Source organism: Rattus norvegicus, chromosome X (genome assembly GCF_036323735.1).
Source record: "Rattus norvegicus strain BN/NHsdMcwi chromosome X, GRCr8, whole genome shotgun sequence".
Classification (NCBI taxonomy): Eukaryota; Metazoa; Chordata; class Mammalia; order Rodentia; family Muridae; genus Rattus; species Rattus norvegicus.
Genome location: NC_086039.1, coordinates 156,135,766 through 156,159,340, shown reverse-complemented (window position 1 = coordinate 156,159,340; position 23,575 = coordinate 156,135,766). Strand labels below are relative to the sequence as shown.

Genomic DNA, 23,575 nt, shown 5'->3' with positions numbered 1-23,575 from the left:
ATGGCTTGTCCCCGTTGTCATGGCAACCACAGTGTCATCGGGAAAACATTCTCTCCTAGTAGCCAGTTCTCTGAGGAAATCAGGAAGTACTAATCCACCCACCCGGGAGGCTGACTGTTCACTTACATCCCTGTCACCTGCTTCTCCCACCATCCCCTGCAGCTGCACACATGAAAGTAAGTAAGGGTGCAAACAGTACAAAAGGTGATACTGCCGTTCCAGGGTGCCCAGCCTTAGATTTGACCACAGAGGGTCTGGGATGAGGCAAGACAAGAGATCCCAGTTTCCGTCCTCCTGCCTTCTAAAATAAGGAGAGCAGGGCCCACCTCTGAGAGGGCCGCCTTTTGTTCCCCTTTCCCCTGCCAGAATTAGGAAGGCGGGCACTTTGTCTGTTTCTCCTGACGCAAATAAGCATTCCGGATCACTCGGCAGGAAACGTGGAGGACCATAGACCTCCACAGGATAGAAAACAGCACAGGAGTTCAGGTGGCAGCGGCATCAAAAAATCCATCCTGCATCTCAAGGAGGAAGCGGAGAGAGTCAACTTCAAATGGCAGGGGGCTTGGGAAACCTCAAAGCACCCCCCTCACCCCCAGTGACACATTTCCTCCAGCAGTGCCACACCTCCCAAGCCTACCCAAAGTAGCACCATCTACTAGGAAGCAAGAATGCAAATGCCCCAGACTGCAGAAGATTTCTCATTCAAACCGCCACCACCACCCACAAGGCATGCACACATACACAGGAGCGTACGTGTAGGTATGCAAGAGTATGTATACACACACACACACACACACACACACTCACACACACACCACTCACACACACACACACACACACTCACACACTCACTCACACACTCACTCACACGCACGCGCGCGCACACACACACACAAGCATACACAATCATACATGGACACACACACACACACACACACACACACGAGCATACATGCACACCCACCCCCTTCCGCAGGCACAGAGGAAATTGTGTTCCACTAAGCTGTCCCAAGACACGCCTGCCACTCTAGGCAGCCATGCCTTCATCCAGTGAGATGTCACCAGAATAGATGACACCAGTTTGGACAGACACCTCTTCAGGGTTTTTCTACTCTGCTCGTGGCATATATACAGATCCTTACACAGAGTGACTTTGGTCAGAGTGATTTCACTGAAAATGCTTCCAATGCCTGTAAAGTGACGGTGATTTCCTTCTGAGGTATTCTGCTCTGTGTTTGTAGCATGCTCGGCTCATCTCTTCATCGTGAGGGCTAATTCGGGACTTTTCCACTGCGATTTGGGCTGCCTTGAGCTTTGTCATGCCTATATCGGCTTGAATGCCTCTGTACAGGGAAGTGGCACTTACCTAGGAGGGGTGGATTGACCCCGTGCTGGGCTGATGGAACATTTCTCATCTTGATAGACACGTAGATTCCCCAAACCCCAAACACACACAGCACCGGAGCCTTCACAGTAATTCTTAATCTCCTTCCTAAATAGTCAGGTGGAGGCTGGCTGGATTTAACTGCCTCTCTTGTATGTTTCTTGCATCTCCCAAGGCCTGACTCCACGGAACACGTGTTCTGAGCCCCCATGCTTCATGCATGCACAGATGATGTGGTGGTGAAACGTGGTCAACATAGATCCCCAGCCCTTGGGGGAAGACAGTAGGACCATGAAGTGTCAGAGCCGGAGGGGAACAATACAGTGATAGCCAGGAGTCTCAGTTGTCCTTTAGATCAGACAAAGCTCTTGAAGGCGAAAAGGAAGGGGGCCCTGCCCCTTGTGTACTTTTGCAGTCCTCACTGGACGGACACCTGGGTCCTCTGGAGTAGCAGCCACGAGCGATGGTTAGACAGGAGGGGCTCACTGCGGCCCAGTGTGCAGGCACGACCACAGACACCGGTCCAGCACGCACATCATCTTCAAGTCTCAAATTACAGTCCTGTGATTGTTTGGTGGGTGTCACTTCATCCAGTCTCATGCATGGCTTGGAGCTTTCAGTTGGGCATGCACAAACTGGGAAGTCACCTAGGAAAGGCCGGCATCTGCATGTGAGCACTAACCCTGGGAAAGGAGGGTCGCAGGTGATTGTCCTGAAAGGATGCCTGAATAGCTGAGCAACAAGGTATTAGGGCCAATGAGGTGATGCCATGGGCCTCAAGTCCACCCTGGAGTGGACAAAGCCCAGAGGGCCATCCTTGGAGAGCTTTGTCAAGGTGCTAGGGACTGGTAAGGGGCGTGTGTGTAGGGACAGCACGTCTGCCCCTGCAGAGACAAGGGACCCTTCCACAGGGCCCTTTGTGTGCCCCCGCGATTCTGCACAGGTCCACGCATCCTGCTGTCTGGCACGAAAACTTCATGGTCCTACTGGCCTGGTCCTCCCAAAAGGGCTGTGGGCCTGTGTCGTCCATGCTTCACCACCACAGCATCCATGCGTGCACAAAGCCTGGGGTCTCAGAACACAAACAGGTTCTGTGAAGTCAGACTTTAAGGGGGGACTGAAAAACAGGCAGCGGAGGTGTTCCGGGCACATTAGGCCCTTCCTAGGTGCGATCCCAGTTTCTGCACGGACAGCCGAAACTCAAGTCAATCTTGCGCATTTACGGGGCGTGCTGGCTATGGCAGAGGGGTGCGAGATGCAGCATCATTGGCCAGGCTCACACAGGGCAGACATGGTTTTCCACAGGGCAAGAGGATATGAGGAAGACCTGGGACCTCCCAGGAGGAGAAACGGGGTCTCAGGGATTGTGGTGGGCTATGTGTGTCCCAGTAGGTGAGCAATTAGGTACTGAGACCCAGGAGAGTCCTGAGGCAAAGGTCCAGCGGGAGCCTGAATTCCACAGTGGAGTGGAGGAGGAGGGGAAGGGTGGTGTGGGAAAGCTTTGATATGAAGAAGCAGGGACTGAGAAGGGTGGGCAGGACAGCACGTGTGCTTGTAGAAGGACTAGGGATCTTCCACGTGGCCCTGTCTGAAGACGTCCTTGGGCACAGCAGACAGTCATCCAGGTCCACACTTCCACAGTTGGGCCTACTCAAAACAGGTCTATGGGTGTTTCGGGTCCTGCCAGGCCTCAAGGGCACCGTTTCCTGTTTACAAACGCAGGGCTGCTGGTGGGCCTGTTATGGTCTCATCCCCCACACGCAGAGTAGCTGTACCCCTCTTGTTCCATGAGTACCAGCTATCTTCATATTGTTGCTTTAACGTGCCTGCCAGTCACTGACACGGAGAAGTGACTTGCCTCAGAGCAAGGACATGCTGGCCACACAGCCTGATTTGTTCTGTATGTTCCGAATGTTCTGTATGAGGTCTGCTAATCTTAAGAAATTCCAGGACGCTTTACGTAAGACCCACCAAATCAAAGGTCAACATGAGTCGTTGTGTTTAAAATATCTCGAGTCAGAGCTGACCACCAGGCAGCACTTCCTACACTTGCGTATGAACTCGTCGTGGGTTTTGCAGATTTTCTTTTCCTTTATAAGCTGACGGGGAAAAAATATATCCGTTGTCATAGTTCAGATAATTCTGAGTTATGTTCCTGGTCTGACCAGCATCGGGCTGTGTGTTCCATAAACTGTTCTTACTTAAATGAGATCAGTGTTCACATGGTTCGTCTGGCCATTCCTGAACCCCCAACAAGCTTATCTAAATACAAGGACTGGGCAGGAGCACTCATTCGCACCCATGCTTCTCCGCAAAGGTCGAATACTCTCTAGAAGTGAGGGCCAACCAACGTTGACCACCCTCCAGGCGAAGCAGGGCAACCGTGGTGAGGTGTGTTCTTCTAGGTGAGTGACCAGATATTAGGAACCGGGGTAGCCTCCCTGAGGTGATGTCTGGTGCTCGAATTCCACACCGAGTGACCTAGACCCCAGAGGACCGTCTGACGACATCTTGCGAGGGTCGCAGGGACTGGGAGGAGTGAACCGGGCAGGAGGTTTGCTTGGGGAACGACGTGGGACCTTCTGCGTGGATCTTTCTAGGGTGTCTGGGTACTGCAGAAGTTCTCTGAGGCTGGGTGTCTACTAGGGCTCTTTGAAAGCGGCGTGGGTTCTTCAGGTCCCTTGAAAACCTCAACACGGCGATGGTTTTATTGACACACGCCCAGCCCCCGGCCCCAAGTCCCACATGAGTGACTGCCAGGTGGCCTCTGCCTGGGACCAGATTGGCAAATCTCATGCATGTGCACACATTTTCCATCGTGGCCCAGCACTTCCGGAAGTGACTTCGCACTAGCTGTGGCCTCCCCCGAGGGAAAGATGGGCTTGGTGGGATTGTAGGAGGTGTAAATCCCCTAGCTGAGCGACAAGGCACCCTGAGACATAAGGCAATACCCTCCGGGAAGCATCGGCCCCCTCACCCAGTACACTCTGGAGGCTTGGGGTGGGGGTGGGGGCGTTGGGGATTCTGTGGGAGGTGTAATTCCCTAGCTGAGGAACAAGATATCGCGAGACCCCAGCTGGAACCCTTCCGGAAGTGATCTCCAATGACACTGCCCACCCTCGAGGGTGAGTGGGGTTTGTGGGCTCTTAGGAGGTGCATTTCGATAGCTGAGCCACCAGGTATCGCGAGACCCAAGGTAAAACCCGTCGGAAGTGACGTTCAAAAGCCGTGCCCACTCTCCAGGGTAGGTGGGGTTGGGGGGACTGTGGCAGGTGTAAGTGTATATCCAGCGACAGGGTTTCACAAGGGCCGAGGTAAAACCCTTCCGGAGTTGACTTCTGATAGTTTAGCCTTCTCTCGAGGGTAAGAGGGGTTGGGGATTGTACGAGGTGTATCTCTGTAGTAGAGCGAAAAGGGATCACAAGACCCAGTGCAAAAGCCTTCCTTAAGGGGTGGCAAAGTACTGCGACCACCCCTTCGAGGGTAAGAGGGGTTTGTGGGGAGTGTGCGAGGTGTAATTCCCCAGCTGGGCTACAAGATATCGCGAGACCCCAGTTTCACCCTCCCGGAAGTGGTGTCCAACAGTCGTTCCCACTCTCGAAGGTTCGACGGTACGAGGAGTTCGGGGGAACTGTGGGAGGAGTGATACCCTAGCTGGGCTACAAGGTTCCCTGAAACTCAAGGTTAAACGCTTGAGTAAGTGATGTCGGAAAGTCGTTTCCACTCTCGAGTGTAAGTGGGTTTTGGAGTATTGTAGGAGATGCATTTACCCAGCTGGGAGAAGTGACGGCCAATAGCCCTGCACACTGCAGAGGATCAGAGTGGGTTGGCGGGATTGTAGGGGGTGAATGTCCGTCCCTAGGGTGGTGAGATATCGGGCACCCTCAGCGGTATACTGCTGCAGCTGACTTCTCACTGGCTGTGACACCCTTAAGGGAGACTGCTGTGAGGAGGTTTTTCCTAGCTGGGAGACAAGGGTTCCTGAGTCCTGTGCTAGAACACTCCCAGAAAGGATGTCTCCTTATTAAGCTTTTGCCACCGTCCAGGCTAAGAGCACATTTTGGGCACGGCTTTGGGGCTGTTTTCCTTGCTCAGTGCCTGTGCATCCCGAGACACGTGGCAATGCATTTCGGAACATGACGCCTCACAAGCGGTGACCACCCTGGAGGGCAGCTGGGGACGGGGGGGGGGGGCGCTTATTTTCCTTGCTGAGTGACAAGATAGCGGGACCCACGGTAGTACATGTCTTCAAGCGACTTCTCACTAGCTGTGACTACCCTGGAGAGCAAGAGAGGTTTGGGGGGATTGTTAGAAGGTGTATTTCCCTAGGTGAGTTTCTAGACATCGGGTCACACAGTAGTACAATTTTGGATGTGATGTCTCACTGGCTACAAGATAACAAGGGCAACAGGGGTTTGGGGGGATTTTTTTTTTTTTTTGGTTCTTTTTTTCCGGAGCTGGGGACCGAACCCAGGGCCTTGCGCTTCCTAGGCAAGCGCTCTGCCACTGAGCCAAATCCCCAACCCCTGGGGGGGATTTTAGGTGTGTTTATTTCCCTTGCTCAGTTACTAGGTATCAGGCCCCATAGTAGTATACTTCCGGAAGTGATGTCTCAGTAGCTTGTACTACCCTCCACGGGAAGAGGGATTTTGTGGAATTGCTGTGAAACATGTTTCCCTTGCTGAGTGACTGGGGTACCTTGTTAACTACAGTAGTGCAGGAGGTGACTTCTCGAATTCCTTATGGAACTTGAAAAGGCCCCAGAGTTCAGTCTGGAAAGGTTTGTCAGGGCCACTGTTTCCTGTTCACCAGTGCTGTTTAAGCTGCTTTAGGCCCACAAGTGTGCAAGCTCAACATCCTGCCCCACCCCTCCCCTCCCCTCCCTTTCAGCCTGCCCCACTCCAGGTCCTCCACACCCTCAGTTGTCATGCTTGCTTTTCCAGATGCAGAGATGCTTATTTTGTGGGAAGCCTAGGTAGGCACGACCCCCCGCCCCTTTCTTGGGAAAGGACGGTATCGGGGCATCATCGTGAATCCTGTCCACCTAAGTTTCTGAAGAGGTATTGGGACCCAAGGTAGCCCGAAGCAGCCAGAGCTTCACTTCTGACTGTGACTGCAAGGAGGCCCAGTTGGGTGGTCTGGGAAAGCTTTGTCAGGACTGCAGGGCCTTAGAGAGGTGGGCCAGGACAGCATGTGGTGTGGAGAGAGAAAGGGGTGGGGGGCTTTCCCATGAGTCCTTTTTCTACTCTGAGCTGACTCCTGACATGTGGTCAGGTGGAGGCCATGAAAGGCAGGTCCATTTAAAAGGGCACACGGTAAGGGGCATAGTTCCAGTCCCTTCCAGCCCTTGCTACTGCAGTCCCACAGTTTAGTCATGTAGAGCTGCAAGCCCAAATCACACATGCTTGATTGCCAGATGGGTCTCACCCTCTAGCACCTTGGACCAGGCTCATACATCCCTTCATGCTGTTGCACAGAATCAGAAGTCATCCCATTCAGGGAAATGGGACCTAGCTAGGTCAGGTAAGCCTCTGAGGGGAAGAAGGCTGTCACCTAATCCAAGTGGGTCCCAATCCAAGTGGGTCCCTGCTCTGATGGTTCCACAAAGAGAGTCAGCCATGCGCCACGGTGCTTGGCTGTGGCATGGAGCACGACCTCGAGGTGTCAGTTCCCTGGTTGAAGTGATTTCTGAAAAGCATACTTCTGCCAGGGACTAGAAAGAATCCTGACCTCTGCTGCTGGTCCTTGAAGGTGTGTGAGGAACAGAGTGAGGGATGGGTGTTGAGGGAGGGGGGACACGGAAGATCCCCATTGATCCGTGTGTACGCTTTGGTCAGTGCTGGACCTCTGCATACACTGAGGCTCAGCCTTGGGCCCTATTATGATGGGGATGTCTGTCAATATTTGAGATGTCCGTCGGGCCCTTCCACACATGGCTGCTGCAGGGCCCAAGCCAGGCATGTGTTGACTCTTGGATCTATCCCTTGCGTGAGGACCTCCAAAGTGTTACCTTGTGTGTCTGTATGGTGCTCCCAGGCCACCCATTCCTCTCTGCACGGTCTGCCTGGACCAAAGATGAGTGCTCGGCGCTCACCACAGGCTATCACAGTGTGCCTGTTGGGCTAGCCACAACTACGTGAATTCGCCGAGGGGCCTCATACACGGCCAGACCGATTCATGTTCACCTGCTGGGCACTCGTTCCTTGCCCATATCACATACCACGCATGCCATGGGCCTCTCTGATGTACTTGTGCCAGCTGGGTCCACATGCTGGGGCCGTTCTCCTGCACAGGTGCTGTTCCACACAATCAGAGAGCAGGATTCTGGAGGCAGGCATGGGTAGGCGTTAGAGTCCTCTAAAGTGAAAGAGGTTTCTGGCGGGAGGGGGGTGTTTGATTAGGACCGTCTGGTGGGTGACTGGTTACTAGAGGAGGCCTCCTTGAAGTCCATTGTTGTGGAAACTGTCAGAGTGTGGAGGGTGAGATCAGGCTCAGGCATGGTACATCCAAGCTGGGCCCAGGAGGTGAGGTGCAGGTGCAAACAGAAGGGTCCTGGGGGGCTGCAGCTTACCACCGAAAAGTGTGAACCATTATAAGGGTCCCTCCAGGCTCTACTGTAGGCATGGAAATGAACTGCAAGGGACAAGAAGGAAATCCGATCCAGTATGTCTTAGTTAGCCTGTGTTGGTTCGAGCTACTAGACTCTCACCCCTGGGAAGTTTATTTTAGACATATTTAAGTACCATGCAATTGTGGGAAGGAAAAGTTCCGTAGAAAGAGTTAATCTCAGTTCCGTGTGGAGAATGACTACATGGAAGCCCAATTGGACTAATTGGAGCCTAACTACACGGAAAGCAAAGTATAGGTGACACCTACCTTGAGGATGCATTCTGCAACTTGGGGGCCTAGGATCTGGTGTGGTTTCAGTCCTACAGATAGTGTGGAGGTCACTAGGCCATAAAGCACGTTTTGACATCCCTTCCCTAAGGGAGGGAGGGTTCTGGGGGTCTGCATTCCACCTCGCAGCTGGGGTGTGTGAACGCTGCTCAGGCAGACTCAAGGAGAGGCAAAGGTCTGGGAATGTAGCCTAAGATGGGGGCCCCAGCCCGGGTGAGAAAGACTGGGGGGAGGGGAAGGCTGAACCTCATGAGAGAGGGATTCCCCAACTCCCAGTCTTCTAGTCCCCACTGGGAATAAATAAGGTAGAGTTTGGAAAGGGGGGGGGGCTGCACAAGCCAGTTTTGAGCCCAGGGACAGGGACAGGGGGAGGGGCAACTCTGGCTTAGCTCAGGGGCGAGTGTTCTTGTCCAAAGGTCAGAGGGGCCTTTTGCAGGAGACTTAGAAGGCAGGGGCTGGGCATGACTAAGACTTCCCCTCACAGGGGTTGGGGATTTAGCTCAGTGGTAGGGCGCTTGCCTAGCAAGTGCAAGGCCCCGAGTTCGATCCCCAGCTCCGGGGGGGGGGGGGGGAAGAAGAAAAAAAGGACTTCCCCTCACAGCGGTTCCTTGATGAGACAATCAGTTTGCTTGTCCAAACTGTTTGTTGCTTATTCATCGTGGAAAATGGGTTCAGGTGATTCACTCAGGGTGGACCAGAGATTGAATACGTTTTGCAGAAAGGAATGTTGGTGAAGGGGCCAGTCCATCTAGATACCTCATTAGCATGGAGAACTCAGGTGTTCTGTGCTATGGGACTAGTGGTCAAGATACTTGGGGGTGGGGTGGGGAGGGTCACGGTCACATGTTCCAGGACAGGAACCGGGTACGAGTAGTAGATGAAAAGCCCTCCCATTCTCCTGTACGAGAATTTACCAGGGTTTCTGTATCTGCTCAACCTTCCCAGATTTTGTCTGGTGAAACAGTGCCCCATGTCTCACAGGGTTTTACTGACTGACAAAGGAAACTAATGATGCAGCTCTGCGGGAGGGGGGAGGGGGGAGGGGGGAGTCTGAGATAAACTTAAAATTCAGGGTGTTCAGGTGTGACCTGACCCACCACAGGTGGCAGTGACCACCAGGCTGTTAACAACATCCACTATCCAGCGTTCTGGGTGGAAAAGAGGCATATACATTTCTTCTGTTGATGACACGAGCCTGCCTGCAGCCTTCACATCCCTGGTTTCTGTAGTCCTTGTCTGTGAGCACAGAGACTTCATGCCCTCCACAGGCTGTGTGTCATCTTGGATGAGTATACTGGGGAAGCTCTGCATTTGCCTCCAGTGTATCCTCTGGGTCTCTTCCTGGAGGCCTGGGTTTCTGTCGTTCTTCCGAAGCATCTAGACTGAGAGTGGGTAGGAATGTCACCTGAAGGGGGTTGGGGATTTAGCTCAGTGGTAGAGCGCTTGCCTAGGGAGCGCAAGGCCCTGGGTTCGGTCCCCAGCTCCAGGGGAAAAAAAAAAAAAGGAATGTCACCTGACCCTCGACCATTGCTTGCCAGGGCACGGCTCCAGTGACCTCATTGGCCATTGGAAGATTGGTGTTTGTGACTAGACAGCAATATTGGATCACTTGGCTTGGGGTCTAGCCCAGCTTGTCTTACCCTGGTGACAGGAAACCAGGAGAAAGAGCTTCTGGGTTGTAGAGAGCTCTGCATTCAGCCAGGGGAAAAAAAATGGGAGAGGATGTGATTAGACCTTGCGGGATATTGATGTCACCCTTCCACCTCCTCTTTGCTCCAGCACAAGTGCCAGCACACATGGCCACAGCCTCTGGAGCCCTGGTCCCTGTTTTCATTGAGCGTCATGAAATTCAGCATCTTTATGCTGTCTGTGCATACCAACATTTCAGGAATCCCATCTGACCCAGGAAGGCTCCAGCCATGTCAAGCAAGGAGCAGAAGGCCATGAAGAAAAGTGCCAAGCGCCCGAGGGTAGATAAGACCCTCCCATCAGATGACTCGAGGAATCCAGTTGCAGCCAATCCTGGTAATAACCGATACAGGGCTTAGGGGTCTGGGTCCAACCTTGGGGATGCTCTACTACTTGGCACATGGAACATGGGGGCAGTCTGTTGCTAATCAGGCCATTCCATGGTATTGCGGCTGGGCAGGCTGCGGTGGTGGGAGTGCGGAGCACAGAGGGCAGGGCGATTGAGATTCAGACTCTGACCTCGGATTCTCAAGCATGCTCTGGGGTTTGGTCCTCACCGGACATTCTCAGCCCATGGCATAGATACAAGGCTCCCAGAGACACTGGTCTTGGCCAGCATGCCTCTGAAGAAGCCCGGGGGTCACAGGGAATTTTCTCGTAAGGCGTGTACACACATGTATCTGCTGTCCCTAGACTCGGGACAAGCTGAGTTTCACCTGTGGGGCTGGGGTGGGTGAGGGGCATGAGTTCCGGGAAGACTGCTTCCAAACCCATGTTTTGGACATGGGCTCAACCAACTAGAGAGTGGAGCTGTTTCCCATGCAGGATGATGAGAACAGCATGCTTCATTTGCAACGGTTTTTCCTTCCTTCTCAACGCAGCAGACAGTCCAGCTGTTGGTACCAGTGAGATGGGCAGCCTTTCCTCAGGATCAGACTTGAAAGAGGCCAGGTGATGTCTTAAAGGGCTAGCCTTCCCCATGAGGTAGTTTCAGTGTGGTTGTGTGCAGGTATACAAAGCAAAAGGTTCCCTGTGCCGGAAAATGGGTCTAAGTGGGGACGTGGTGCTAAGTGAAATAGGCCAGCCTCAAAGAGACTACTGCCACATGTTTTCTCTCCTCTGGGGTTCCTGGATTACAAATACGTCCAGAAAATGATATGACCCGAACTCAGAGGGGAGACTGGGAAGAGGCAGGCAATACCCAGTTGAGGGGAAGGTTAGCAGGGCTCAAGGGGAGGTGGTGAGAGGTAGAATCTGGAGGTTGCACATGATACCTGGCATGAAAGTTGAAGAGATACTGTCTGGGTGATGGAGGAGGACTAGCAGGAGGGTCTCGAGGAAGGAGGAGAGTGAATGTGGCTGGAGTGCTGGACACACGGGGGGGGGGGGGTACGCACCTTTATGATACCCTCTGCTTCCCCTTGAACGGATTCTGGGAACCATTTAGTATAAAATCCGCTATGCTGCCGGAACACAGCAGGCACAAAATCACCTCTTGAGGAGAAGAGATAACTTCTGTGCAGCTGCCTGCAGTTGGGCAGGGAACACCTGGGTTGTGGTTTTTGTGAGCCGCCCAAACCCAGCTTTGGGTGGGATTCCTGGGGATACAGTAGGCTTTCAGTCACTTGTGCTCCAGGAAGTGACCCTTAGCCAGGTACCCATATGTATCTGCAAAGGACTCTTTGGTTCGGTAAGAAAACAAGGACAAAGGAATAAAATTAATGACCCAAAGAGAGGAAAATCCGACTTTATCCCACATAAGCTTTAGCCTCCACAAAACACCAAGCCTCTCCTTTTCCTTCGATGCAAACTTCGGATGTTTGTCCTCAATTAAGGATTCTGTGTTATTTTTCCCACAGGGAGCCTGTTCCAAAGAGGATGCAGAATTTCAAAGGTAGGTTTGAGCAGGTCTGGTAGTCCCAGAAGTTTCTCTCCAACCCTCCGACTTATGCAGGTTGAGAATGTGGTCGCTGAGAGACAACAGAACTCTGGAACAGTTCAGTGACTCACAGGATGTTTCTGAAGAAGAAGTTGTCCTTTGGCCTTCAGGGGTTACCTTTACCTTAACTTTTAAGATGCTGCCGTAAGCAGGGGAAATGTTGTAGCTGTTACCCAAGCTGTTGGGAGAGCTTCGAGCTTCCTGCTTCCTGCTTCCTGCATCACTGAAGAGTGTCATCAGAGGTGATGGGTGAGCAGATAAGTCTCTGCTCTTTAACTTGCTGCAGGAGTGGTACGTGAGATTTCAACAGCTGTTGGTCAGGTTCTGAATTAAATCAGTTTTCTGGCTTTCCAAAGTTGCTCTCCTCCACAAACCCGTGCCAAAGGAGAGCTTGTAAAAATCGCCTTTAGTCTGTAGACATTTACGAGCCTGGTAGGGACCTCCCAAGGCAGCACCAGGCAGAAAAACGAGATAGCTTGTGCACTTCCTGCATGCCACACTAGCTTGTTTTCTGTCGTCCAAGGTAACAAAAGTCGGTGTGCCACGTGTCCCTCCAACCAAGACAGGTTTTATTCACTTGTGTCGGTGGACCAAGGCAACTTTACTAGAGAGCCATCATCAATTCTTAGCCAGCAATGTAGAGTCAGTTCATACAAGCAAGGAAGTCTGACAGCGCTGCTCTTTCTGGTGCAGAAGAACTGCTTGGGTTTTGAAGTGTCCAGAAAATTGATTGTCAAGTGGCATTCTTTAGTCGAGCTCGATGCCCCATGCCTGTATTCCTAGCACCTAAGAAGTAGAGACAGGATCAGGAACTTGAGGATGGCCTCAGTTACATACCAAGTTTGAGGCCAGCCTAGGCTGCAAGAGGCCCCGTCTTTAAAAGCAAAGCAAGACCTGACAACAGATGCATAGGTTTTCATATTATCCTGTAGGTGGTGTCTCTGGGAAGAAAAAGCACTTCTTCCTCTGGATATGTGATGTGAGGTAGTGCCGTTTCTCTTCTTGCATAGGTGATGTTAACAGGTTACTTAGGGAAAAGAGGAAGCAGTTTGAAAAGGATGTAAATGCCTCTTTCAGAAGCCTGAATGAAAACCTCCAGGGTATTTTGAAAGCTCAGCAAAACTCAAGGTAACATTGTGACCACGGGTAAAGGAGATCTGTATAGCTTTTACTCTAGCCAAGTCATCCTGTCTGCCATCTCGATGGTGCCCAGAGTCAGATAGCTGATGGGTTTTCCAGAGCACAGCCTTTTTCTCTATGACCTGGTCCTTTTCATAACCAATGAGAACCCCTCTTTTATGGAACTGAGCTGTGTTAGGCTCAAGACTGGCAAGACTGCCTTTCCTCCCCTATCAGATAACAGTACAGGTCACTTCTAGTAAGGAGGGCCAGTCCTCTGTGGTCCACAAAACTGTCCCTATTAGGAGATATCACCAGAGCTCTCTTTTGTAAGCCCCACGTGGGGAAAGGGTTCTGTGTGCTCTGTCTGTCTGTAAACCCCATAGGGTACGTTGCCTTCAGGACATGGACTTAGCCTCTCAGAATGTATAGGTTACTCCATAAGGGGAAGGGAAGATGAGTCTCATTTTAAGCCAGAATTGCCACCTTGGGAGAGCATACGCTAATACACCCTCACTGTTTGAGAGGGAAGACATGTGAAATGATGTCTCTGGTAGAAGCTTAAGACAAAATTCTTATGGAATGAGTGTCAACATTTCACCTCTCATGAGTCAGTGTAATTTACTCCCCCTTTCTCTTTTGCTCCGAGCTCCTGTTTCCCAATGATGAGTGTGTGTCATTGGCTTGCCCGCACCCTGTGTGACCATGCTCTGTAATCAGTACTGTGTTTTACAGGGAGGAGCTTAAGTCCATATACTGTGAAACGTTTGGGTCCCTGCACCAGAAGTGGCTGGATGAGGTGGACAGAACAAAGGATGAAGAAGAACACCTCAGCGTGAGTGGTGCTCTCAGCTTGGAACACATCCTCTGCTGTGGCAGGTTCCCTGGTGGCAGGGTTTCGTGCAGCAGGTCTGGAGGGAAGGGACAGGACATGAGCTCAGGGAGACAAGGAGGGTGGTGGGTGTGGTGAGGAGAGATGGGCCTTCCTCCCTGACTCGTTTCTTTTCCCTGTGGAGAGATGACAAGGAGGGTGATGATGGGTGAGGAGCCAGGTTGGTGGGGACATCTGGGGATGAGCAGGTAGCGTCTGCAGAGTGCCGGGGAAGGTATGGGATTGTGTCCTGAGCGGGGAGCCTTCAGGATCCCCAAGGTGCAGATGCCAAACAGTGGGAGGGCCCCAAGTAGCCTTCTGACATAGGGATCAGGGATGCAGAGGACCCATGTGGCTGTGGCTGTGGCTGTGGCTGTGGCTGTGGCTGTGGCTGTGGCTGTGGCTGTGGCAGGGCAGATGGAGACTTGGGTGTCAGTGGTTGGAGTTCAGCCCAGCCCTGTCCCCAGAGGAGAAGAGGGAAAAGGTTGCCATGCAGTGATGGACCTGTGATGGTGACTGAGTCACCTTTTCCCTGGAGGTGAGAATGGGGTTTTGGGGACAGGTACTGGAGTCTGTGGTGCCTCTGGGGTTCTTTCTTCCTGCTGGAGGATGGAGCTGCCTTCTGGAGATTCTGACTTCCAGAGGTGGGGAAGCGGAGGCTGGTGTACTGAGGGAGATGGAGATGGAGATTGATTCCAGTCTGGCAGTGAAGAACATATTCTCTAGAACCCACCGATTCTCCCAGGGATATAGCCAAAGTCCTGAGGGCTGCTCATTTAGAAAACTCAGGAAAATCATTAACTTTCCTGCCTTAGTTTCCTAGAAGTAAATGGTTCCATCTTCTGAATTTTTTTTCTTGATGTGCAATTGCTTGAAAACAGGAGCGGATAACGGTGGTTATTCTTCTTCTCTGTCATTCTTATCTTGCTGATAATGTAGTTCTTGGGGTGTCACCATGTGGGGAGTCACTGACAGGTGAGGAAGGTTTAGTGAAAAACCTTTTTGGAAAGATGGGTTCGCTTGGAAGCCAATCTTTGTGCCCATCGAGTTTGACCAAAGAATCCCAATACGTTATGAAAACTGGGCCACAGTAGAACGTTTTGTCCTTAATTTTGGTGAGGTGGGAGTTCTACAGATTAGATGTATCTCATGTTAATTTCAAAATGAGGAGTTAGTTCATGTGAATTTTGCCCGGATGTGACAGAATGTGTCACTCTGTGACCGGCCAGACACCTGTCAGGTTGTTTTTGGTACCGAAGGTCATGTCTTCAACCTTGATCATGAATGGTAGACCCCACAAAACACCCCGGGAAGCAGTTGCTGAAAGCAGCTGGGTTGGATGCTCAATTGTATGACACTTTATCATTGATTTCCTCTTTTTTTAGTTTTTAACTCAGAAGCAAATGAAGATTTTACAGACGGCTATAGCGGATCATGAAACCAAGCTTGAAAACGCCAAAGATATGTGTGACACATTTTTGAAGGTCTGGTAGATTGCACTCGAGAACAGAACACATCCTTATGTCACACCACGTGTCTATAAAAGCAGGAGGGAGAATGACCCTTTCTCAATCTGTGGGGAAAGTAATTAGCTTTGAAACTGGTGATCCCATTCTCGTTGGAATGTTTGCCCCACATGTCAGAAAAAGGCTTGGTTTTGTTTAACCCAGGAAACTGATGACCTTTACCTTTAGTGGGAGAGTGTGCTAGCATGGGAGTTGCTGACTGGAGCTTTGGTCTCCTGATCGCCCTCTGCTGCTTCTCTCAGGCTTCTGTACTTCCCTAGACCTCAGCTCTGAGGAGTTAGTTGTCCTACTGAAACAGGGCCCTGAAACCCCTTCCATATTTCCCAGTGGCCTTCCTTCTTAATTCTCCCTCTTTCCTGTGTCCTCTGCAAACACCCTTCCTCCAAAAGCTCCACTGGCTGCTTCTGTCCTGTCTTCCCTCCTCCTCCCCATTCTCCAGCTTCCCCTGAAGTGACTCCTGTTCCCTGTGCATGCTTTGAGTCTGCTCTTGGCCCAGGTAGTTCCCTGTGCCTTGTCTTCCCTATGGAAATCCTATGATTTCACCACTCAAAGTCGCCCTGTCAGTCCTCCTCAGTCACGTGTCCAGCAGGCTCTCCTTCCTCACCCATTTTCAGCTAGTGTCCACGCCCTATGCCCCCCTTTTTTTTCTTTTTTCTTTTTTTCAGAGCTGGGGACCGAACCCAGGGTCTTGCGCTTGCTAGGCAAGCGCTCTACCATTGAGCTAAATCCCCAACCCCACGCCCTATGCCCTTAAGGTCCTCTGGGCCCTGGGAATAGGGCAGAGACTGGACAGGCATTTTTTGGTTGGTGGACAGAAGGTGACATGGTTCTTTCTCCTGTGTATCCTCCACGTACATCCTCTGTACATGTTCTTTGAGAGATGATCAGAGGGGATCGAGTGCTCACTTCAGCTTTTCCTAGCTTAAAAGGGCATGTGATTGCATGCTGTGTCTTCTCTGTGAAAATTACATTCCGTGGACACAGCGAACGAATGGTTCCTAACCCCTGGAAACCTTGGGGGGTCTCCAGCACGTTCCTGTGCCTCTTTCCATGTCTGCTCTGGGTGGCGTTTACCTGCTCATCCATCGGTTTCCTGAGATAAGTGACTTAGGCTGTTCTCGTCTCACAGTGGTACTGAGCTCAACTGTGGCACTGCAACTTTTTGTGGAGAGTTCATATAGGTGCACAGGAAGTAGCCACTGTTCTTACTTTGATTCATGACAGGGATCATTTGGATATGCAATGTCGGTGCTTTTGAGATTAAATGAGGCGAGGTGTCAGTCAGTTCAGGGCTCCAGGATCAAGTACCTTCTTTTGTTGTTGCTTGTTTCAGAAAGCCAAGGACTTGAGTCAACACCGCAAAACCTTCATTGGCAGTCAGCAAACTAAAGTGGAGAAGGAAATCGCCAAGGTGCAGGACAGAGTTATCGTGGAAACGGTAAGTCATGTGTCTTTAACACTGTGCGCCTCGGGCTGGCTTCCTGTTAGCAGAGATGAAATGAAGATCCTCTAAATCTCCATTTTTCAAACAGCAAGAGCAAGACGTATCCGTTGTTCAAACATACCTTCAGTCCCTGTTCCATGACTGCTCTGAAGAAACCATCTGAAGCTCACACGTAGGATGCACAGGGAAGGGAGCATTAGCCACGCTGAGAAGAAGTTAGTAGTAGTGGATGCAGCTCCTTTCCCTTTACCCTTATTTGTTACAGTTGACACTGTTAACCATTAACGGAACCCCCAGCAGTTCTGTGAGTAGCAACACTTAAGTGTGGGACGTCCAGGCCCACGACAGCAAGGGAGATACATTCTGCCCGGTAGCAGCGGCAGTTACATTTTGGAAGCAAATGTCATTTGATTTTGTGGTTGGTTCTCTGTCACTTCCCCAAAGTGAATGTCACCTTACTTTAGGAAGAAGTGAATAAAGATGGGACCCGTTTTGCTGTGCATGCTTTCATTTATACATGAGGTCACACAGACCCAGTTCCGTTGCAGTTGGGACTTGCTGGGACTTGCTGAACTCAGGCGTTTCTGTGCTCGGATGTGCTAAACTGTGAACAGGATTCCCACAGCAGAGCCAGATCCTAATGTGCTAGGCTGGGGCTGTGGCAGTTCCCAAAGACACCCAGACTCATTTCAGTGCTGTCTTCAACACGGGTTGAAAGATACCTGCCATTACCTTTGGTTTAAAGCATCCTATCAACCTGTGTCTGTGTAAGCGTTTGTGGGTCCAGGGTTTTGGATGGGTGGTTTACCAAGACCATTTTCTAGGGTGCTCCTCAGAGAGTTGTTTAATATTCCTCAGATCCTTCCACCTGCATGTGTGTGCGTTTGTCTAACTCCAGAGTCATTCTCTTACCCTTGCCCTGCGTGCTGTATCTATTAAGACGAATGCGTAGACTCTGTGTTGAGTACATTTGGGGTTTTTTAACTTTTTTTTTTTAAAGTGTGTGTACTTGTTGAGTCTTGGTGAGCATATACCAAGTGTATGTCGGTACCCAAGAAGGCCAGAGGAGGGGCTCAGTTCCCCTGGAGCTTGAGTTAAACAAGTGGTCTTGAGCTGCTCAAAATACGTGAGGGTACCTGAACTTGAGTCTTCTGGAACAGCAGCAAGATCTCGATCGATCTTTCTTTCTTTCTCTTTCTTTCTTCCTTCCTTTCTTTCTTTCTTCCTTCCTTTCTTTCTTTCTTTCTTTTTTTATTGAGTATTTCTTTTTTTTATTAACTTAAATATTTCTTATTTACATTTCGAGTGTTATTCCCTTTCCCGGGTTCTGGGCCAACATCCCCCTAACCCCTCCCCCTCCCCTTCTTTATGGGCGTTCCCCTCCCCATCCTCCCCTCTTTCTTTCTTTCTTTTTCTTTTTTCTTTTTTTTCTTTTTTTTTCTTTTTTGGAGCCAGTGACTGAGCCCAGGGTCTTGCACTTGCGAGGCAAGCGCTCTACCACTGACCTAAATCCCCAACCCCAGCAAGATCTTTCATTTCTCAGAAGGACCACATTGATGTATCCTAGCTTCAGGCTTGTAATCGCCTGTGCGAGAGGGTTCCTCCTGCTCTAGGAGTTTGAATGGGGAATGGTTGGGGAACTCAAGAACCTTTCACTAGCCTAAGACCCAACACTCCTTTAAAAATGCTGTGTGACTCATGAGCCAGAAGAAGTGGCTTGTGGCCATCTTACTCAGGGTGGGTGGTGGAACCGGGGAAACTTTGAGAAGAATTCCATTCACAGGGAGTGGGAAGAGTGGTCTGAACAGTAGCTGTCGTCTTACGGGTCACTGCAGAGAGTGTAGGAACGTAAGATTGAGGAAGAGAGACGCAGTGGTGGCAGGGTGATAGACGAGACTGGGTACCATTACTGTCGGTGCCTGCACTGGACTAGAGAGATCAACCTGGAGATGGCACCTTTTGAGAGTGGCCGTGACCCTCTGGAGATCAAAGGACCCTTTCACTTCTTGAGGTCACCCAAGACCATTGGTAAACTCGAGAGATTTGCATTACTATTCATACCAGTAGCAAAATTACAGTTAGAAGTACCAATGAAAATAACTTTATAGGTGAGTGGGGGTCACCACAACCTGAGGAACTGTATTTGGAAGGTGAAGAACTACTGCTCTAAACTGTCATAGCCAAGAAGCCTCAGAATGCCTGCATAAGGCCTACTTCATGGGGACTGTTGCTCCCTGCTTCATGAGTGCAAGCGCATGCTGCCCAGCCTCCCTTGTGAGCACCTGCTGGACTCCCCTCACGTTCATCTGCTCTGCCTCCTGTGTCCGCACCTGTTAGGCCCCTCTCGGGTATGGCTCACACACAAGCCTGCAGTGCTCATCTCCGACATACATTCCTGCTATGCCTGCCACTCACATGGCCATGTGCTAGGCCCATCCCAAGAATACCCACATGCTAGATCTTCTTCTAACATATATGCCCTGTTCAGCCAGTCAGATACACTCTTGGAGTAGAGAGCGACTGGTTGCGTATGCTCCCTCTCTGAGAAGGAAGGTTCTGAGTAAGGCAGTGGGGTGACGATGGCAAGGAGGAAAACTGGATATTGAAGGGCCCGATGCTGCGGTTTCAGTGTTGGGTCAGAGTGTTTGGGATGGATCCAAACCTTTCAGGGACGACAGGGGTCAGAACAAAGCAGGGCCCACACTGGCCCCTCGGGTCACTTTCACATGGACACACAACTTGCACCACACTTATTGTGGGTCCTACTCATGCACACCTGATGGGCCCCCATGCTCAGGACCCCTGTGTCCATGGTTATGCTGGGACCATGTCAGGAATGCAGGCCTGCCGGGCCCACCTCACAGGCAAGCTCCCCAGATTGCTCATTCAAACCTTTCCAGGCAACCAGAAATGTACACCCAGGCAGGTAGAGCATAACTAGGTATGGCTGCTCACCCCAAGGGAGGGAAGGAGGCTTGCAGGGGAGTATGGCTATGTTCGGTCACCTGGATGGGTAACTGGAGGTAGGTGGCCCTGGCCTAGGCTACTAGAGGACTGGTGGCCAGTCAGCCAGGATCCGAAGCTTGTTGGGGCAGGTCAAGAAGACGGGACTGTAGAAGAGCCAGGGACCAGAATGGGAGTGGGTAAGACACAGGACGGGGTCGCTTTCCCCTGCTGTTCACCTCAAGTCTCGTACCAGCTACGGGGTCCAGGGCCAGTCACATTCTCCTGATCCCAGAGTTACCTGCCCAGCTGAGGAATCGTGAAAGGGCTGTGGCCAAGTACCTGCCCAGACCTCAGTAAGCTGAGGACATAGCCTCAGAAAAATTGTCCATTAACAGGGGTTGTGTCTGGAGCGATCTACCTAATGCAAGAAGGACTGCACGCTCATTGTCACAGGTACCTTGCAGGCCCAGGTGGGACAGAGAACCACACAGTCACAGCAACAGGGGCCCACTGTTTGTAGTAGAATGATCCTTGTATCTCATACAGGAACAAAGGAGTAAACTGAATGCACCTTGGCAAGCAATTTCTTTTCATTAAAAAAGGAAAGGAGGGGCTGGGGACTTAGCTCAGTGGTAGAGCGCTTGCCTAGGAAGCACAAGGCCCTGGGTTCGGTCCCCAGCTCTGAAAAAAAGAACCACAAAAAAAAAAAAAAAAAAAGGAAAGGAAAGGAACGGAACGGAACGGAACGGAGAGCAACGGAAAGCCAAGGACTCAGAGCAGGCAGAGAGGAGGTGGTGGTGGGCCTTTTGAGGGGTGTGTGTGTGAGGGAGAAGTAGCAGAAAACGTGGCCGGCCTAGAGGCTTCTCTTCGTGCACAGGAGGTGGTTGGCTGTTCCTTATTAGCTGAGGGTCATGTTTTCAGTCTTAAGTGGAAATGTGAAACAGAAATGGAGAAACATGGGAGAATGCAGAATTAGGATTGATTGGGTGTGCAAGCATTTCACCAGTCCCAGAAAGCTTACCTGCAAGTATGCTTATACAAAAGGAATAACAAAAGGAACTCTGTGGAAAGAAGGGAGCAGGAGGAAGCAGACACACAGCCTTAAAGCTGTTTGTTGGAGTAGAAATGACTGAAGCCCTCACACCACTTAATGCAGGCCTGGTGGAGCAGACTAGCTTGGACTTGTGCCTTCAGGGCCCATCACGCACCTACACAAATGACCAGTCTGTTGCCGTCCTGGATTGCTTCTGCCCTCGGGGTGTTCAGGTGTTATGCACTGGGCAGCACTGGGAGGAATGAAGCCTACCTAACTGGGCCAGGTGGCTTCAGCAGGAACTTGGTCGGCAGCTGCGAATGCCGGGGACAAAGAGCGTTCTCTGAGATGGTTTTCAGTGAAACAGTTCTCCTTTACGGGGGCTAAGAAGGGCTCTCTATATAAACCTTGGGGAGTGGGTAGGGGTATGCTGGCTGAGTGTACATCATTGGCTGAGGTGTGGGGATGCTTCATTGGCACTGAGAGTAATTCAAGGTGCGTGCCGGACTCGTGCTTATATAGGCAGAGAGGGAGTTAAACCTGCAACTTGGCCACTTGGCTGTGTGACTGCCTCAAGGGTGACGGAGGTGGGGGTAGGTCGCACAGGCTACATCCCCTGGGAAACACGGGTCCTAGAGTAAGGAGGAAGACAGTCCTGCTCCTCCTGGTCCCAGGATCAGGCATTCGGGGTTGAGACGTGCCTCCCTCGACCTCACCCTTGCTCTGGACTGGCTCCCCAAGCCCCAAGTCTCTGCAGCCCCACATCTCCCCCTTTGTTTTGTAGAGGGGGGAGGTATCATCATAGTCTTCAGCCTCTATGTTGGGAACGGTTTGCTATTGAACCTGAAACTGCTTGGCAGTGATCTTTTCCAATGCTACTTCTCTGCCACTTTAGAAATTGGACGAGGAGGGATGCCTGGACACCTAAGGCTCCAGTAGCCAGTTATGAGCCAAGGAGGGGAGAAACCAATGCACCGGAGGGTTTTAGTACCATGAGGTAGGGGTGTTGGTCGCATAGTGCACCCCGGAGATCTCGCCAAAGGTCTATGGGCATTGGTATGAATTATTCCACCAGCCCAGGTTCACTGGCATAGAAATATCATCATTCCTCCCCCCTCCCAAAAAATGCCAGTCCCTCAGCAGTCAGTAGGTACAGACTGTTCTGATTTTGTAGGATAACCCCCTCCAGGAAGGTGTTCTGTCTCCGTAGGGACTCAGGAATGTGTGTGGTGGAAACCAGGGCCTGGTTAAGCTTGTCCCGGAAGCTGTCAAGCCAGCCAGGTGTTGTGTCTGGTCCATTTGCTCGGAAACACAAGCTCTAAAGGTAACATCGTAGGTACATTTCTGCATTAACGCGTGTGCACAATTCTACTCATGATGATTCTCTGCTCTATGTTTGAACAAGTGAAAGGTGTCAAACTCCATAAGTCCAGAGGACTGCATAACCAGACTGTAATATGCGTGCCATATTTGAAAAGACGGCTTGTATGAAAAGTCATGAGGAAAGGTAGCCAAAGGGATTTGTTGACTATGTAGGGGCATTCGTGTCTCAGCCGGGTTCCCATGTAGATGGAAGATTATTTACATCACCTGTTTTCTTTGTTTGTTTGTTTGTTTGTTTGTTTGTTTTCCTGGATCTCTTCCTACATGTCTACAGTGCAGATTTTCAGGAGGTCCCTCGTGGTCAAATCTACTTTTTATTAGCTTTGCAGGGATCTGCTGGCTTTTGCTTCCCATCAAAACTAGAGAAATGACCTCTTCCCCAAAGCAACACATTTCTTGACTTTATTCTGAGGTTAACACATCCTTAAGGTATGATAGCCGATTTACTTCCGAACTCCTTTCTAAAATCCAGTGATTTTCAGCAGTCATGTTACCTGTCTCATTGACAGTTAAGTACATTTGAAGTCAATAAAGCGTCAACTCTTCCACCGGCTTACCGTGGCCGAGGAAGGAAGCACCATGCTAACTTAGGTGACCTGTTTATAGGATCTCGGAGAGGCCTAGTTAAGAGGCTACATTTTCCCAGAGTGGGGGTGGGTTTTGGTGACCTTTTCAAATTGACTGCATAAAACTCGGAGACTTTAGGAACTAAGTCCCTGGAATTACTTCACATCCATCAAGGAGATACATTAGTTCAGAGATTGCTAACTACTAGGAAGACTCATAGGCAGTTTTAGGTTTTAGACGGTTTTTCATACAAGAGGTGACTTGATGCCAGAATAGAATATTTTTGGAATATTGTCTGTGTAAAATAATATGTCTCAAACTTGGGGTCTTCCCTTTTTTTTTTTACATTAATTGAAGACTAAATATAAAAGCCAAATAAAAGAGGGCAAAATATATCTTCCTGAAGTGTGAACTGTCTCCATTCTTTGGTCAGTTAGTTATGTGAAATGATGTTTTGCTGGGGCACACAGGTGAAAGGACGTCTTGCTAAAGCAAACACGGCAAAGATGTTGTCCTAAAGCAGACACAGGTGAGAGCATAAATTCATATGGCAAACATGTGAAAGGACGCTTGATGAAAATTGGAGTACAAATATGACCCCCGCAGACAGTGGGAGATGATCACTGAGCCTTGGTTTGGTTTGCTCAGCCTCGCTATTCTCCACTAACAACAAACATGTACCAGTTCGACTTACATAGAGTTGTTGATTCCCCACTCGTGGTGAGGCCAGAGAGAAACTTGCTTGTGAGGTTCCTGCAGCACCTTTCTGTTTCTGTG

The 23,575-nt window shown here is 50.7% G+C and overlaps 1 protein-coding gene across 6 annotated transcripts; it reads left to right on the top strand.

Annotated features, from left to right (window-relative positions):
• The first annotated feature begins 38 nt into the window (after positions 1-38).
• Positions 39-17,362, top strand: Xlr5c (X-linked lymphocyte-regulated 5C). Of its 6 annotated transcripts, none has more exons than XM_063279708.1 (9): positions 39-176; positions 10,170-10,306; positions 10,855-10,921; positions 11,830-11,864; positions 12,920-13,037; positions 13,764-13,863; positions 15,285-15,383; positions 16,759-16,863; positions 16,958-17,361. In XM_063279708.1, exons 2-9 carry the CDS (start codon positions 10,201-10,203, stop codon positions 17,030-17,032), a joined length of 705 nt encoding a protein of 234 aa, XP_063135778.1. In that variant the 5' UTR covers positions 39-176; positions 10,170-10,200; the 3' UTR covers positions 17,033-17,361. The 6 variants fall into 6 exon arrangements, with proteins under 6 accessions (XP_063135778.1, NP_001401782.1, XP_006229687.1 ...); NM_001414853.1 differs by having other exon boundaries at positions 43-176; positions 10,852-10,921; positions 16,958-17,362; XM_006229625.4 differs by lacking the exon at positions 39-176 and adding an exon at positions 4,510-4,628 and having other exon boundaries at positions 10,852-10,921.
• Positions 17,363-23,575: the final 6,213 nt, after the last annotated feature.

Coding starts and splice junctions, on each gene's coding strand:
- Xlr5c (NM_001414853.1), top strand. CDS start 10,201: ATGTCAAGCAAGGAGCAGAAGGCCATGAAGAAAAGTGCCAAGCGCCCG. Junction 10,307..10,851: donor TCCAGTTGCAGCCAATCCTG/GTAATAACCGAT, acceptor TTCTCAACGCAG/CAGACAGTCCAGCTGTTGGT. Junction 10,922..11,829: donor TCAGACTTGAAAGAGGCCAG/GTGATGTCTTAA, acceptor TTTTTCCCACAG/GGAGCCTGTTCCAAAGAGGA.